Source organism: Mesoplodon densirostris, chromosome 7 (assembly GCF_025265405.1).
Source record: "Mesoplodon densirostris isolate mMesDen1 chromosome 7, mMesDen1 primary haplotype, whole genome shotgun sequence".
NCBI lineage: Eukaryota > Metazoa > Chordata > Mammalia > Artiodactyla > Ziphiidae > Mesoplodon > Mesoplodon densirostris.
This window is the reverse complement of record NC_082667.1, coordinates 8,693,804-8,708,359: the sequence shown is the minus strand read 5'-3', so window position 1 is coordinate 8,708,359 and position 14,556 is coordinate 8,693,804. Positions and strand designations below refer to the sequence as shown.

The following is a 14,556-nucleotide window of genomic DNA, read 5'->3' as shown; positions in this document are numbered from 1 at the left end:
CTAAAATCTGAAGGCGGTTCCGTCATGGAGTCCGTCAGCCCAATGGGAGAGGTGGAAATTTCCAGAAAGAACAGGACCAATGGGCGCGGCCAGCGCGGCCACGATTGGCGGACCAAGTGACCAGTCACTGTCGCAGAGGTCTGCCCTTCCCTCCAATCATAGAGCTTATGATGGGCGGAGCTTTTAGGGGAACGCCCAATCCTGAGATGCGGGGGAGGCAGGGTTCTCCATATTGTCCAATGAGAGAGAAGCAAAGATGATGGGCTAGACTTCAAGCCAATAGTAAAAAAGCTCGTAAAGCCCCCTAGAGGAGCGCGACCAGTGAGCCCGAGAGGAAGGGGCGGGATCTGGGGGTCCCGGCAGCTTCTAGTAGGTTCCAGAAGGCGGCGCGTGCGGTTGTGAACGCGGAGCGGACGGAGTCTATTCAACTGGGTTCTGGGCCGGGCTATGGAGCAGGTGAAGGGGGAGGGGCGGGCTGAGGCCCGGGGCCGTTCGGTGACCCGCCGAGGCTAGGCCGCGGGTGGAGGAGCGGGGCGGGAGCCCAATTGGGGCGGCCGGGGCGGCCGGGGTGGGGACCGGGACCGTCGGAGCAGCTGAGGCGGCGAGGGCGTGAGGGCCGCGGCGGGCGGGCGAGCGGGCAGCGAGGGTTGGCTGTGGGGAGCGCGGGTTCGGCTCAGCGCCTGTCGCCACCCGACTCGGCGAGATGGGCTGGGAGACGTATCCGTTCGGCATAAGTCCGGTTCGCGGCGGGAAGAGGAGCCGCGGCCGGACTCCGGAGGTCTCTCGGGGAGTGGGTCCAGGCTGAGCCAGGGGGATGGCGCCCGAGGCGCCGGGAGGAATGGAGGTGGGCGAGGGGCCTTGCGAAAGGCAGGAGGGATTGGGTCAACCTCTGGGAGTTCGTCATCTGAAAGGGGGATCAGAGATTGCGGACGAAGAGACTACCCAGGACTTGGCACAGTTAACTTGGAGGAATTTGGGGAGCGGGGACGGGAATACACTGGAAGTAGCTGATGGACTTAGTAGCCAGAAGTAGGGAAAACCCTACTTCTGGGCATCTGAAGAGGCCGGGATGGAAGAGTGTTTAGCGAAGGTATGACGAGCAGCAGGCCGACTTCTTTTCATGATGCAGGAAAGGGGAGGGTGCAGCAAAAGTCCTTGGAATGAATTTCATCTCTACCAGTGTTTTACAAACGTATGTGCGGCCCCTCCCCCTCCTCTTTTTTCTTTCTGTGTGCGTGCGATTCAAGAGTAACAGGACCGATACTTACAAAACTTCGGTTTCAAATTGCAGAAGGAGGAATTAGTTGCTTAGAAAATTTAGAATATACAGATAAGCAGTAAGAAGTAAGTTATTTAACTCCTCTCAGCATTATTGGGGGGCCGAGTTTGAAGCTGCTGCTAGTTGCTTTCAGTGACTTAATTGTACGCTCTGTGGCCTGAGGGTTGTGAAAAGCCCAGAGAGGTTTTATTCAATTGGAAGCTGTTATTAGTCTGTAATGATTGACTTGGGGGAGTGGGGGGACAGCTCGGGTGTTAAGGTGTGATCTACAAAGCCGAACCTTTTGCCTTAGTATAGGTATTGCTCTTTTAGCCAAACTTGGTGCCTCTTCGCTAAATTTTTAGAAATTAGAGTGGAAACGGAGAGGTTAATAAACATTTTGAGCCCTTCTGATAATTAAATTGTATCTGGGATTCAGTAGGCTGTGATATAGACAAGAAACAGAGGGCTGATGTGAGAAACACATTGCTGTGTTAAATTCAAGAAAAGCTCTCATCCCGCCGTTACCAAAAGAGGAAAAAATTTTTTCTTAATCGCAATTGCCCCTTGTAGAAGTGTAGGTACAGGTAGACTGAGTGACTAAACTCAGGGACTGCATGTTTACCATGCCCGTTGTACAAATGGCCTGGCATTTTACTCCAGGTGTGTTAGAACCTGCTGTGTTGCCCCCCATTCAATATGTAGCTTCTTTTTTTTTTTTTTTAATTCTGAGATCCATGTTTCAGTTTTAGGAAATATTCAAGTTGGACAAATTTGAGTGTCCAAAATTGTGTTTTTTTAACTAAGCACCTTTCAAATAAATCTCATAGTGATAAACTTTTAAAATTTGACCCAATACAGACATACAACTGTATAATATGTCAGACAAAACAACTTACTGTATTATATGTACCACATGCTGATATTTTCTATTCCATTTGATGTTTTAAAGTGCTGGTTGTGTACGAACTTGATTTCCTGTCTTACTGCAGGTAGGTGCCCAGTTTGGAAGATGTTCTGTAGGATAGGCAAGAACTTCACCAAGCTGTTCTCAGCGGCCTCGTGGTATTAGTTGAGTTTTTAAACTTTTTGCCGCCTGGCCAGCATCTTGGGCTCTAAGGTTTTTATCCCTTGCTTGCTAAATTTGGTAGTTTCTTTTCCTTTTTCCTCATAGAGCTTGTCTCTCTAAGATCTCTCTGGTTGGTGGAGGTTCCCAATTAGTGTGCCTCAAGGTTCCAAAGCCATTTCTCATAACAGAATTCTTTCTTGCATCAGTACACTGGGTCATGGGCAGATGATAGGTACCAAGAAAGAATGACTTTGTGTCTTGAGGGACACAGCTTAATCTCACCAAGTGTGTATGCATTTGAGGGATGACCCTCCCGTCTTGTAGGGCTCCCTGGTTAGGAGAAGCCCTTTAATTAGGATCCTGTTCTGACAGGGCCAGGGTCACTTTATTAAACGTTTTGATGCGTTCCTGCTGAATGAATATTTGAGAGGATAGTGGATTGAACCACAAATAGTGTTTCTTTATTCTTCTTCATCCTTTTAGTAGCATATTAATACTTAAGCATGACAAAAACTGTTTTTTTCTAGCTTTCCTTAACCCGTTAAGGAACAGACCAGTAATCTACCCGTGTTGTGACATGTTACCACATCTGTAAGTGGAAACAGATTGTTCTTTGATCATAGGTGAGCGTCTTGATGCTCCTGGAGCCGGCAGGTTGCTGAAGCACGTATCAGTGCACGCTCAGTCCACTTCCTTCTTGGTTGCCTCTTCCTGTGAGGAGTAACTAGGCCTGTGTTCAGTTTATCATTCGAACTCGGGAAATCCATGGCAAATAAATTTGTTTTTCCACAAAACGAACTCATGAGTATGTTCTAGAGTGGCTTCATCAGCTCAAAGTAGAGATTTTTGGAAGAGTGGCTGGAGTTCTCACTGATCCACAGGGGAGCCAGCAAAGAACAGTGTCAGGCCACTTCTTCCTGGTTATTTTTTCCTTGCTGGTTCCCAAAGGTGTGGGAAATGTAAATTAATGAATCTATGATTTCTCTTTTCTGATCCATAAAGTAACCTGTTTGTCAATAGCTGTGGAAAGGAATGAGTATCCCCTAAGAAATTGGGACTAAAGAGACATTTTATGGAGAGAAACTATATTGGTTCCTTTTCTTCTCAGGTAAATGAGCTCAAAGAAAAGGGCAACAAGGCCCTGAGTGCTGGCAACATCGATGATGCATTGCAGTGCTACTCGGAAGCCATTAAGTTAGACCCCCAGAACCACGTGCTCTACAGCAATCGTTCCGCAGCCTATGCCAAGAAAGGAGACTACCAGAAGGCTTACGAGGACGGCTGCAGAACCGTGGACCTGAAGCCTGACTGGGGCAAGGTAAGCTATGCGCGTGCTGGGGCTCCTCAGGTGCCCAGAAACTCCTTTCGGGGGCAGTTTTTAAATACCAGCCCTCCTGGCTTGCCTAGTTGCCTATCTCCAGAGACTCAGAGTTGATTATTCCCCTCCCCCGAGTATTCTTCCTGCCTGTTTGAGAATGTTCCTCAGAGTGACGGCATGTTTCATCAAACATGCCGAGGTACCATCGGTTAAGACATGTCTTATTTTTTGTACTACTAGGAAGGAAAACACTACCCAAAAAACTGACAACACTTAGGGTCATAAGATGAACTGGGAGGGGGCAGGTGTGCACCTTAGATGTTTGGCTGTGTTCTATAGGGTCGATAATATACCATTGCTGTATCCTGCTCCTCTTTCTGTTTTTCCTTTGGCCTTCACGTGAATACCCATTTTGTTTCATGAAATCTAAAATAGTTTTTTTTGAGTTCATCTTAGGAATTTACCACAAGGTGTCTTTTATTTTGTATTTTTCTTTGCTGATTTAAGGGCTATTCTCGAAAAGCAGCAGCTCTTGAGTTCTTAAACCGATTTGAAGAAGCCAAGCAAACCTATGAGGAGGGTTTAAAACATGAAGCAAACAACCCTCAGCTCAAAGAAGGTTTACAGAATATGGAGGCCCGGTTGGCAGGTAGGCAGGCACCATGTATACTGCTCTTTTCCTTTTATTTACTATTATTATTATTACTTTTTTTTTTTTTTTTTTTTTTTTGGCGGTACGCGGGCCTCTCACTGTTGTGGCCTCTCCCGTTGTGGAGCACAGGCTCCGGACGCGCAGGCTCAGCGGCCATGGCTCACGGGCCCAGCCGCTCCGCGGCATGTGAGATCTTCCCGGACCGGGGCACGAACCCGTGTCCCCTGCATCGGCAGGCGGACTCTCAACCACTGCGCCACCAGGGAAGCCCTACTATTATTTTTTAATTGGGATTAACTTTGAGGCTCCCCCATCCCCCCAGTGTTGGTCTAGTAGGCTATGTGGGCATAGTAACTGACTTCTAGTAATGTGCTTTCCTTCGTTTGAAACAGAGAGGAAATTCATGAACCCTTTCAACATGCCTAATCTATACCAGAAGTTGGAGAGTGATCCCAGGACAAAGATTCTGCTCGCTGATCCTACCTACCGGGAACTGATAGAGCAGCTGCGGAACAAGCCCTCCGACCTTGGCACGTAAGTCAAGGCGGCACCGTTTGTCTCTGGAAATGGACATGAACGTTGTGCTTTCTTCCTGGGATCCTGTGGCAGGGGGTTACCTCGACCGGACTGCAGAGTTTCTCCTTTTGTTTTTTCTCCAAAGAGCAATAGGAGTTTATTGCTTTGTTTACTGTTTATTTGTATTTTTAGAAAGGGTCAGGAGGAGTATATATCAGAGTAATCTGGAGTGTTTGTTCTAACCCTCCCTTCCTTCTTCACTGCTCTCCTGCTTTGCTGACCTAGCACCAACCCTATCCTTTCTTTACACATAGGACCCCCTCTCTCTGTTGGTATATTGGAGTGGAAACTCAAGGTTGAAAGGATGTCAGATCTAAAGAGGTCTCTCTAAACCTTGTACTGCTATCTGTGACTGTCTGAATCCCTCTGTCTCCTGAGATCAGACAAAGTGTATCTCTAACTCATTTATTTCTCTGTGTATCTGCTGGCCTCAAATAAATTTGGTCTGTGTTACCTCATTTTATATGGATATTTGAAAGGTTGAGTGTTCCCCATTTGTAACTTTTAGTACAGGATCTAGGAACCTTCTCACGGGTGAGGAGCTTTTATATACAGTAATCTGAGCTTTAGCAGTAAATGGGGTTTAAGATCAGTTGTGGAGAGGACTAAGTGCTGTTTTTTGTTTTGTTTTTTTAACCAATACTAGGAAGTTGCAAGATCCCCGGATCATGACTACTCTCAGCGTCCTCCTGGGGGTCGATCTAGGTGGGATGGATGAAGAGGAGGAAGCTGCGACACCTCCACCGCCGCCGCCTCCCAGAAAGGAGGCAAAACCAGAGCCGATGGAAGAAGATCTTCCAGAGAATAAGAAGCAGGTGTCTCGCGCTTTTTTTTTTTTTTTTTTTACACTGTTTACTATCATGAATTTAGAAGAAACAGCCAAGTCAGCTAGAAATATGTGTGTCAGTTGGGACCATCTGTAGACTTTCATTGGCTGTGATTGTTTTCTGAATGCTCAGTATGTGCTAAAGTTACTGTTGTTAATTAAAACGGTCAGGGGACTTCCCTGGTGCTCCCAGTGCAGGGGGCCTGGGTTCGATCCCTGGCGGGAACTAGATCCTGCTTGCATGCTGCAACTTAAGAGTTCACATGCCACAACTAAGAGTCCACGTGCCGCAACTAAGACCCAGTGCAGCCAAAATAAATAAATAAATAATAAATATTCAAAAAATAAAATAGTATATTAAATGGTCCACGTAACAAGCAGTTTCATAGGAATCGTGTATCTCAAAGTCTTCAGGCAGCAGAAGCTACTAGTCCATAGTCCCACGGCCGCTGTGGTTCTGGCAGTGTGGATGTCAGCCAGGGCCAGCCAAAAAAGTTGTGTGTGGTCCTTGTCCTTGCGGAGATCCAGAGGAATGCTGTCTATCATTCCTTATGCTTCTGTTTCCTGGTTGGACGTGGTGTGTAGTTGAAAGTTGTCTGTGTTGCTAAGTGAACAACTTTCAGTCTTCCAGAGCAGGAGGCATGTGCCTGAACGATTTTATTTCCCTTCTTATAAATGGGAACAGCAGATTGTTGCCAAATTTAGTACCTTTAAATGGGTAAGCGTTGGTTGTTCATGGCGCCTCAAAACTGGAAAAAGGCCCTATAACGTGGGTGGTAGTGAGCTCGGCTGAAGACTGCTGCCACCAGGACAGCCCCTTCGGCTCCTCACCCTCCTAAGACCCCGAGACAGCAGGCGACAGAAACCGAACTTGCTCAGCCTCTCGGAATTAAACCTAGCACAGAACTATGTTGTCCTCTCTGAAGTTCTTTCCAGCTGAAGGGATTTCCTCTCCCCTGAAGAAGCCCTCACTTGCTGACGAAGATCCAGGAGAGTAGGTGGGATAGGGGGAGTTTCAGAGGAAGCAGACATGAAAGTCTATAATTTTTCATCCTAACAGCTGATACTTCACTGTGGGTGTCGAGAACCTGCTTCCATAGCCTTGTTAGTTGTGTATGCTGCGTGGTACCTGTGACGTCACAGGCCCTTGCTCTCTTTGCCGTCTGGTTAGATGTGCTCAGCACTGACTTCTCCCACACCTTATCTAGGCACTGAAAGAAAAAGAGCTGGGGAATGAAGCCTATAAGAAGAAAGACTTTGACACAGCCTTGAAACACTATGACAGAGCCAAGGACCTGGACCCCACCAACATGACTTACATAACCAACCAAGCAGGTGAGACCCAGGACGCAGGTGCAGGAGTTGTTACGTGGTCCTGGGGTGAGGCATGGACTGACTCTTCCTTTTTGACCCTCCTGCCTGGCAGCCGTGTACTTTGAAAAGGGCGACTATGGTAAATGCCGGGAGCTTTGTGAGAAGGCCATTGAAGTGGGGCGAGAAAACCGAGAAGACTACCGACAGATTGCCAAGTACGCTTGACCTGGAACGCCTTGAGTGGTGTGGAGGGTTCCATGTCTGCATGGGGAGGGGGCTGCTGGCTGCACAACCTACTCTGTTAGCCGTGGGCTGGAAAGGAGGCTGAAGGATCCTAGACAGAAGGTGTTGGAAGGGCGTGGTCCCTGGGGCAGTGATGTGGGCCTTGTGTCTAGTTGGTTGCAGGTGTTTTTTTCTCTGCAGGGGCTGACCTTGTCTGTGTTCTGCCCTTAGCAAATTCTTTTCTCTCTTTGTCAGAGCTTACGCTCGAATTGGCAACTCCTATTTCAAAGAAGAAAAGTACAAGGATGCCATCCATTTCTACAACAAGTCTCTGGCAGAGCACCGAACCCCAGATGTGCTCAAGAAATGCCAACAGGTGGGTAGGGAATATGGGATGTTTTGCTATTTTTTGTTTTATTTATTGTAGTCATTACTATTTAGTGATAAATCTGTTGTCTTTGGTCATTGTATATGATGCTGCCCCTGTCACTTAATGATGACAACATGTAGGGAATAACTCAGTTTTTCTGCTGTGATTTTTGGTTGGCCAAGGTTTCCACCATAAATTTGTTGATATTGAGGGTCAGTGCTCTGACAGTGTTGTGGTTGTTATTGTAATTTAAGTTTTTTCTTACCTTATACAACCAAATTATGTAGGGGAGTGATTTTATTCACAGAAAGATTAGGCAGAAAATTGAACTGTCAATACATAGATCATTTTCACACAGGGCATATCTTTGTATCAAGTGTACATCAATACCATTCATTCTGCTTCATAGTACCTACACCTTGATAATGAGGAATATAAAATTTTTTTTTGAATTGAGGTAAAGTTGGTTTACAACATTATACTTCAGTTGCACAACATAGTGATTCAAAATTTTTATAGATTATATTTAAAGGTATTATAAAATATTGGTTATATTCTTTTTTTTTTTTTTTTTTTTTTTTTGAGGTACGCGGGCCTCTCACTGTTGTGGCCTCTCTCGTTGCAGAGCACAGGCTCTGGACACGCAGGCTCAGTGGCCATGGCTCACGGGCCTACCCGCTCCGCAGCATGTGGGAGCTTCCCGGACCGGGGCACGAACCCGTGTCCCCTGCATTGGCAGGTGGACTCTCAACCACTGCGCCACCAGGGAAGCCCCCTGGTTATATTCTTTATGCTGTACAATATATCTTTGTAGCTTACTTAAGCTATACATAGTTTGTAAGAAATATAAAATTATTAAACCAAAAGTTAAGTCTTGCCACTGTGAAAATTGAAATTCTAATCAGACTTTTTATTAGCCCAATGTTTATGAGAGTTTAAATGACTATTGCAAGAATTAATTTTTTTTTTAGGCAGAGAAAATCCTGAAAGAGCAAGAGCGGCTGGCCTACATAAACCCTGACCTGGCCTTGGAGGAAAAGAACAAAGGCAATGAATGTTTTCAGAAAGGTACCTACAGCTCAGTTGATGGAACTTTTGGATAAGAGCAGTGTAGATGTTGCTTTCTGTGCCTCGGCTGACTGTGGGGTAGATGCGCTCTGATGGTGTGCTTTATTTTATTTTTTGTTTGTCTTTTCCATGTTCAGGGGACTATCCCCAGGCCATGAAGCATTATACAGAAGCCATCAAACGGAACCCAAAAGATGCCAAATTGTACAGCAATCGAGCTGCCTGCTACACCAAACTTCTGGAGTTCCAGCTGGCACTCAAGGTGAGGCTCTGGGAATGCGGAGCAGCCGTTAATGTAACCTGTGCATGAGGAATATGTTTTCCTCTTTTCATGTTTTCATCAGCGTCAGCTTGATGTTCTTATTTTGATCATAGATTCAAGGTGGTGATGCACATGGGAAATTTGTAAAAATACAGGGCCTGTGTCTACCCTGTCCTGGCCTGTGGATTTATTCGTGGTTGGGAGTATTTGGGAAAGTAGATCCTTTTCCCTCCCCTTTGTCCTTCCTTACATTTTTTGTTGTTTACCTTTTTAACATTTTAAGTGTATGGTTGAGTCGCATCAGGTACATCCACATGGTTGTGCAGCCATCACCAACATCCATCCCCAGAACTTTTTCATCTTCCCAAATGGAAATTGCATTTTCTAAACACTAACGCCCCAGCCCCCTCTCCCAACCCCTGGCAACCACTGTTGTATTTTCTGTCTCTGAATTTGATCGCTCTAGGGACTTCCTGTAAGTGGAATCATACAATATTGGACCTTTTGTGTCTAGCTTACGTCACTTAGCATAATGTCTTCAAGGTTCACGTTGTACCATGTGTCGCACTTCGTTTTTCATGGCTGAATAATATTCCATTGGGTAGACCACGTTTTGTTCATCCATCCATGGACATTTGGTTGTTTCCACTTTTTGGCTATTCTGGACAATGCTGCTGTGAACATGGGTGTACAGATATCTGTTTGAGTCCCTGGTTTCAATTCTTTCAAGTGTTTCATGCAACAGTGGAAGTACTATAGTTCTGTGTTTAATTTTTTTGAGGAACTGCCTTACTTTCCACAGCAGCTTTACCCTTCTTTTCTTCCATACTCCAGTTAGATAGACCTGCGGCTGTCAGTCACGTCAAGCATGCTCAGATATGATCGTGTTCAGCACTGCAGGAGTTGCTCTCCATGGTGCTCTTGAGCATGAGCCGCTCTTTGCCTCTTGGCGAGTTTTAAACTCTTCTCTGGGAGATAAACCTGGACTATCTTGTGGGAACTAGACAAAATGTTATTTGTCTAGACACACCAGTACCTGAGTCCGTGATGGTTTTGTTTGATGCCACTATTTTCTCGGTCCATCTGGCCTAGACATCACTGCTGCTGGTGGGACTGCACAAGGGGAATGTCAAAAGCAAGTTGGTTTGCAAAGCAAAGAATAACATTGTTAGTCACCTGAGAGGTGGAACAGGACTTTCCCAATGTGCACATGGGAGGAAAGAATGAGTAGAATTGCTCCCAGTCTTAGAGCTTCTTGGTTGGGCCTCAGTGCACACACGACACTGCATAGCATTCTTTTCTCCGTAATTTTATGTTTTGAAGATATTTCAGACAAAAATACACAGAATACCTATGTTTTCCACCTTTTCTGCAACCATAAGCATTGACACTTTTGGCGAACCATTTGTGAAAGGAAATGATACATTTTGGCACTTGACCTCTGAATTCGTGAGCATACATCTCCTGAAATGACTTTCCCTGTCCTGTCACAATATTATTAGCACCTAATAGCAAAACTCGGGCCGTAGTGTCATCTGCTGTGTGTCTATGTTCAGATTTCCTTAGTTGTCTAAAAATAAAGTTTTAAAGTTGTCAATATCAAGGTCCATTCGTTTCATCTGGTGATCATGTCCTCTTTAGTTTCTCAAACTAGAAGTTTCCCCACCTTTTGGTTTTTGGGGTTTTTTTTTCCCCTTTTTTTTTTTATCATAACATCAGCCTTTTGAATAGTCCCAGCCCCCTTATACGAGATGGTCCATGATCTGGATTTGTTATCCCTTCTAGTTCTGCTTTCCTTCCTTCTCTACTCTCCTTTTGCTGGGCCTGCTGTTAAATTACCAAGCTGCCAGGAACAACAGAAGCACTAGAGGGAGGAGGGATAAATTGGGAGACTGGGATTGACATACACACACTACTATGTGTAAAATAGATAAGTAATAAGGACCTGCTGTGTAGCACAGGGAGCTCCACTCGGTGCTCTGTAATGGCTTTGTGGGAAAAGAATCCAAAAAAGAGTGGATATGTGTATATATAATAACGGATCTACTTTGCTGTACACCTGTAGAGCACCTGTAAATCAACTATACTCCAATAAAAAAATTTTAAAAAATAGAACAGAAGCATTAGAACAAAAGCAGAATGTTCTGTAATGGCCCTGGGTGAACAGTTAGATTTGTAATTCCAAGCTAGAGTAGCTCCTCTAAAGGAATGAGCCTAATTCTTTTTTGCCTTTCCTCCCTAGGACTGTGAGGAATGCATCCAGCTAGAACCGACCTTCAGTAAGTGCCTTTCTGTGCTGTTTCTCTGTCCCCTGACTGGCCAGAGGGTTGAGAGAAGGAGAGAGCATATTCTTTGCCTGTGTGTCTTTCGGGTTTGTAACATTTAGGAGCTAGTGTCAGGCTGAAGAACAATGGTGTTCAGATGAAGAGGTGAAAGAGCAGCCTTCAGAAGTGTGTTTTAGGTGATGCCTCACCTCTCCCTTTCTGTCTGTGTAGTCAAGGGTTATACACGGAAAGCAGCTGCCTTGGAAGCGATGAAAGACTACACCAAAGCCATGGATGTCTACCAGAAGGCACTCGACCTGGACTCCAGCTGTAAGGTGGGGCTGCTCTGGCCTTCAGTGAGCTCTCCCCTGCCTCCGTGTCTCTGATTCTTCCCTCTCGCCTGTTTCTCTGTGTGTCTGTCTTCCCCTCAGTTACCTCTGTTATCTCGGACCTGCTGCAGCAGTGAGCCAGGTAGTGCTAACACCCTCCGCTTTTGGCTTTGCCGGAATGCAGGAGGCCGCAGATGGTTACCAGCGCTGCATGATGGCCCAGTACAACCGACATGACAGCCCTGAAGATGTGAAGCGGCGGGCCATGGCCGACCCTGAGGTGCAGCAGATAATGAGTGACCCGGCCATGCGGCTCATCCTGGAACAGATGCAGAAGGACCCCCAGGCGCTCAGCGAGTGAGTCAAGTTGGGGGCAGATGGCCTTCGAGGGAAAAGGTGGACAAAAGCATTGAGAATGCACAACGTTGGCAGCAGTGTGATCTGAGTGGAATATTTATAGTGTAATTCTTACTTGGAAGGTTGGCAGTGGTGGTGAGCTGGAAGGATTTCATTTATATATGTTAGTGGCAATGGCTTAAGTGGTTAGTTGGAAAGACCAGTTTTGCTGGGAGAGTGGTCTCAGCTTAAACCCGTGTCCGTGGACTCATTTGCAGCAGGACTGGTCAGGTTCCAAACAATGGCAGAGGAGGCCCTTGTGGGTCCCCCTGGGCAGTCTGCCAGGACTCCCTTACCACCTCTTGTTGGTTGGTGGTGTCCAGGGGGATTTGTGTTGGTTGGGGCTTGCTCTGCGAGCAAGTAAGAATTTTTATAGGTTGTCTCATTTCAAATAACTTTGCCTCTTGTTTGTCAGACACTTAAAGAATCCTGTGATAGCGCAGAAGATCCAGAAGTTGATGGATGTGGGTCTGATCGCAATTCGGTGATGACTTGCTCATCATGCCCCTTCCCTTCGCCCTCACGTGGAAAGAGGAGCTGGGACCGCGGCAAGCAGCACGGAGCAGCAGAAGGGAGAGCAGGGGAAGCAAGCGAACAACTTATCTATATATTTATACAGACGTACGAGGAAGATTCAGAGACTTGTACTCACGTATTCGTGCAGCCGCTGCCTCTGGGCCCTCCCAGCACACGCATGGTCTCCTTCCCCTGCCCCCAGTTGCTGACTCAGCTGCTCTCCCATAGTTGGTTATTTTTTATTTGGGGCAGTGGGCTTGTAAGGGGAGGGGAGGGTGTTCTTCCCAACCTCAGGTCCCAACTGTCTTCACGTTGTTAACTCCACGTCCTCTTCTCCAATAAAACAAGCCCGTCAGGCGTGGTTATACATTGCTATGTCCCTGAGTAATTTATTTGCCAAAAGACTTTGAAGCAGATGTCCTGTAGGGGTCACAGCCTGGACTGGGAGAGTTGAGTGAGAACTGAGCCCTGGGCACCAGGCCCGCACGCGCCCTTCCTTCCTGAAGGGTGGGGTGGGTGTGAGCTTGGCTGGGTTCCCTGGCCTAGCAAGGTGGCCACTAGGTGGTGCCGTCGCTCAGCGAACAACTGAAAGGGGACACGGAGGCTCCTGACCCAGAGTGGCTCCAGCTCCGGAGGGTCAGATGAACTTCCAGGTGATTCCCGTGCTGTCAGTTCTCCACACTCAAATCGCAAAGCCAGAAACCAGTTAGATCCAGAGAACAGTGGGTCCCACTCAAGAATTGAAAACAATTTCTATTGCAAGAGACACTTCAGACCTTTTTGGAAAGGTCAAATCTGTCAACTGCTGTAGTTTAGTTTTAGTTCTTAACTCACTGCTCTCAACTGAGTTCAAAGTATGTTTTTTTTTTTTTTTTTTTTTTTTTTTTTTGCGGTACGCGGGCCTCTCACTGCTGTGGCCTCTCCCGTTGCGGAGCAAAGGCTCCAGATGCACAGGCTCAGTGGCCATGGCTCACGGGCCCAGCCGCTCCGTGGCATGTGGGATCTTCCCGGACCGGGGCACGAACCCGTGTCCCCTGCATTGGCAGGCAGACTCTCAACCACTGTGCCACCAGGGAAGCCCCAAAGTATGTTTTAATTACACTTTTCCACAGTTGACACAAACTTTCTAAAAACCCTCCACTTGGACTGGGGAGGCTTCTGGGGCTGGACTAAAACTTCACTTGTTCCAGGAGTGCAGCTTTTGGGCTAGGAAGCTGCTGAGGCCAGCAGCTGGCTGCACTTCCTGCTGCCTTGGCTTTGCATAAGCTGGCCTTCCCCTGGGAGTGCCCAGCAGGCCTCCCCCGTCTGGGTGGCACAGTCCACAGGGATTCTGCTGCGCCTTTGGCGCTATACTGTCTCTTCAGGCTCTGTCCCCTCCATCCCCAAACTGATTGTCTAGAAAGGCTGAATTTCTGCTGCGAGCCAGTGACTATAAGACCTTGCTTTCCCAAAGCTTACATCCTGTTGCAGGTGATGGGAAGACGCTGGGCCACCAGGGGCCCTCTGAGTCACATGTGCGTAGGGACATGACAGGAGTGAGTCTCGTGGGTACTGGCCCCAGAGGGGAGTGATGCAGGTGGAGGGACAGTAGAGGTGGCAAGTCTGAAGTCTTGAAACCTGAAGGCGTCGGGGAGGCATGTCGTGAAACATCAGGGGCCAATTTCTGTTCAGCTGTTCCCCTGGGCAGTTCTAAGGTTGACAAGTTTGGAAAAGAGTCCCTTAACTGGGGACAGGAAAGACATAAGAAAGTCGTTTCCCTCAGGGCCTTTAAGGATCTACTTTGTGGTGATAAAGGACATTCGGGGCTTGAGCTGACTTGACCTGCCAGGTCCCTAAATAACCCAGATCCAACCCTTTGAACTCCATGGCTCTCCCTCTCTGCAGCTGAGTGATGCTTACAGCCCAAGGACCTCCACCTCATGACAGGTTGGAGATGAGAGATGGCTCCGACAAGGGAGCACAAATAGGTGGCTTCTCTAGTTTGAATCGAGCTTCCCTTCAAATGACGGGACCCTTTGTGTGGTCTTGGGTCCACAAGCCCCACTTGCTTCCTGTGCTCACTGGGAGCAAAGGCAGGGCCCCACTGGAACCCGTGCCGCGCCACCACCACGGTGCT

General features: G+C 47.2%; 1 protein-coding gene across 1 annotated transcript; it reads left to right on the top strand.

Annotated features, from left to right (window-relative positions):
- The first annotated feature begins 353 nt into the window (after positions 1 to 353).
- Positions 354 to 12,812, top strand: STIP1 (stress induced phosphoprotein 1). The gene is made up of 14 exons (XM_060104828.1): positions 354 to 456; positions 3,436 to 3,645; positions 4,153 to 4,294; positions 4,690 to 4,831; positions 5,520 to 5,688; positions 6,908 to 7,034; positions 7,126 to 7,228; positions 7,491 to 7,611; positions 8,577 to 8,673; positions 8,811 to 8,935; positions 11,178 to 11,214; positions 11,431 to 11,534; positions 11,713 to 11,885; positions 12,340 to 12,812. Exons 1-14 carry the CDS (start codon positions 448 to 450, stop codon positions 12,410 to 12,412), a joined length of 1,632 nt encoding a protein of 543 aa, XP_059960811.1. The 5' UTR covers positions 354 to 447; the 3' UTR covers positions 12,413 to 12,812.
- The last annotated feature ends 1,744 nt before the right edge of the window (positions 12,813 to 14,556 follow it).

Coding starts and splice junctions, on each gene's coding strand:
- STIP1 (XM_060104828.1), top strand. Junction 8,674..8,810: donor CAATGAATGTTTTCAGAAAG/GTACCTACAGCT, acceptor TTCCATGTTCAG/GGGACTATCCCCAGGCCATG. Junction 11,535..11,712: donor ACCTGGACTCCAGCTGTAAG/GTGGGGCTGCTC, acceptor GCCGGAATGCAG/GAGGCCGCAGATGGTTACCA.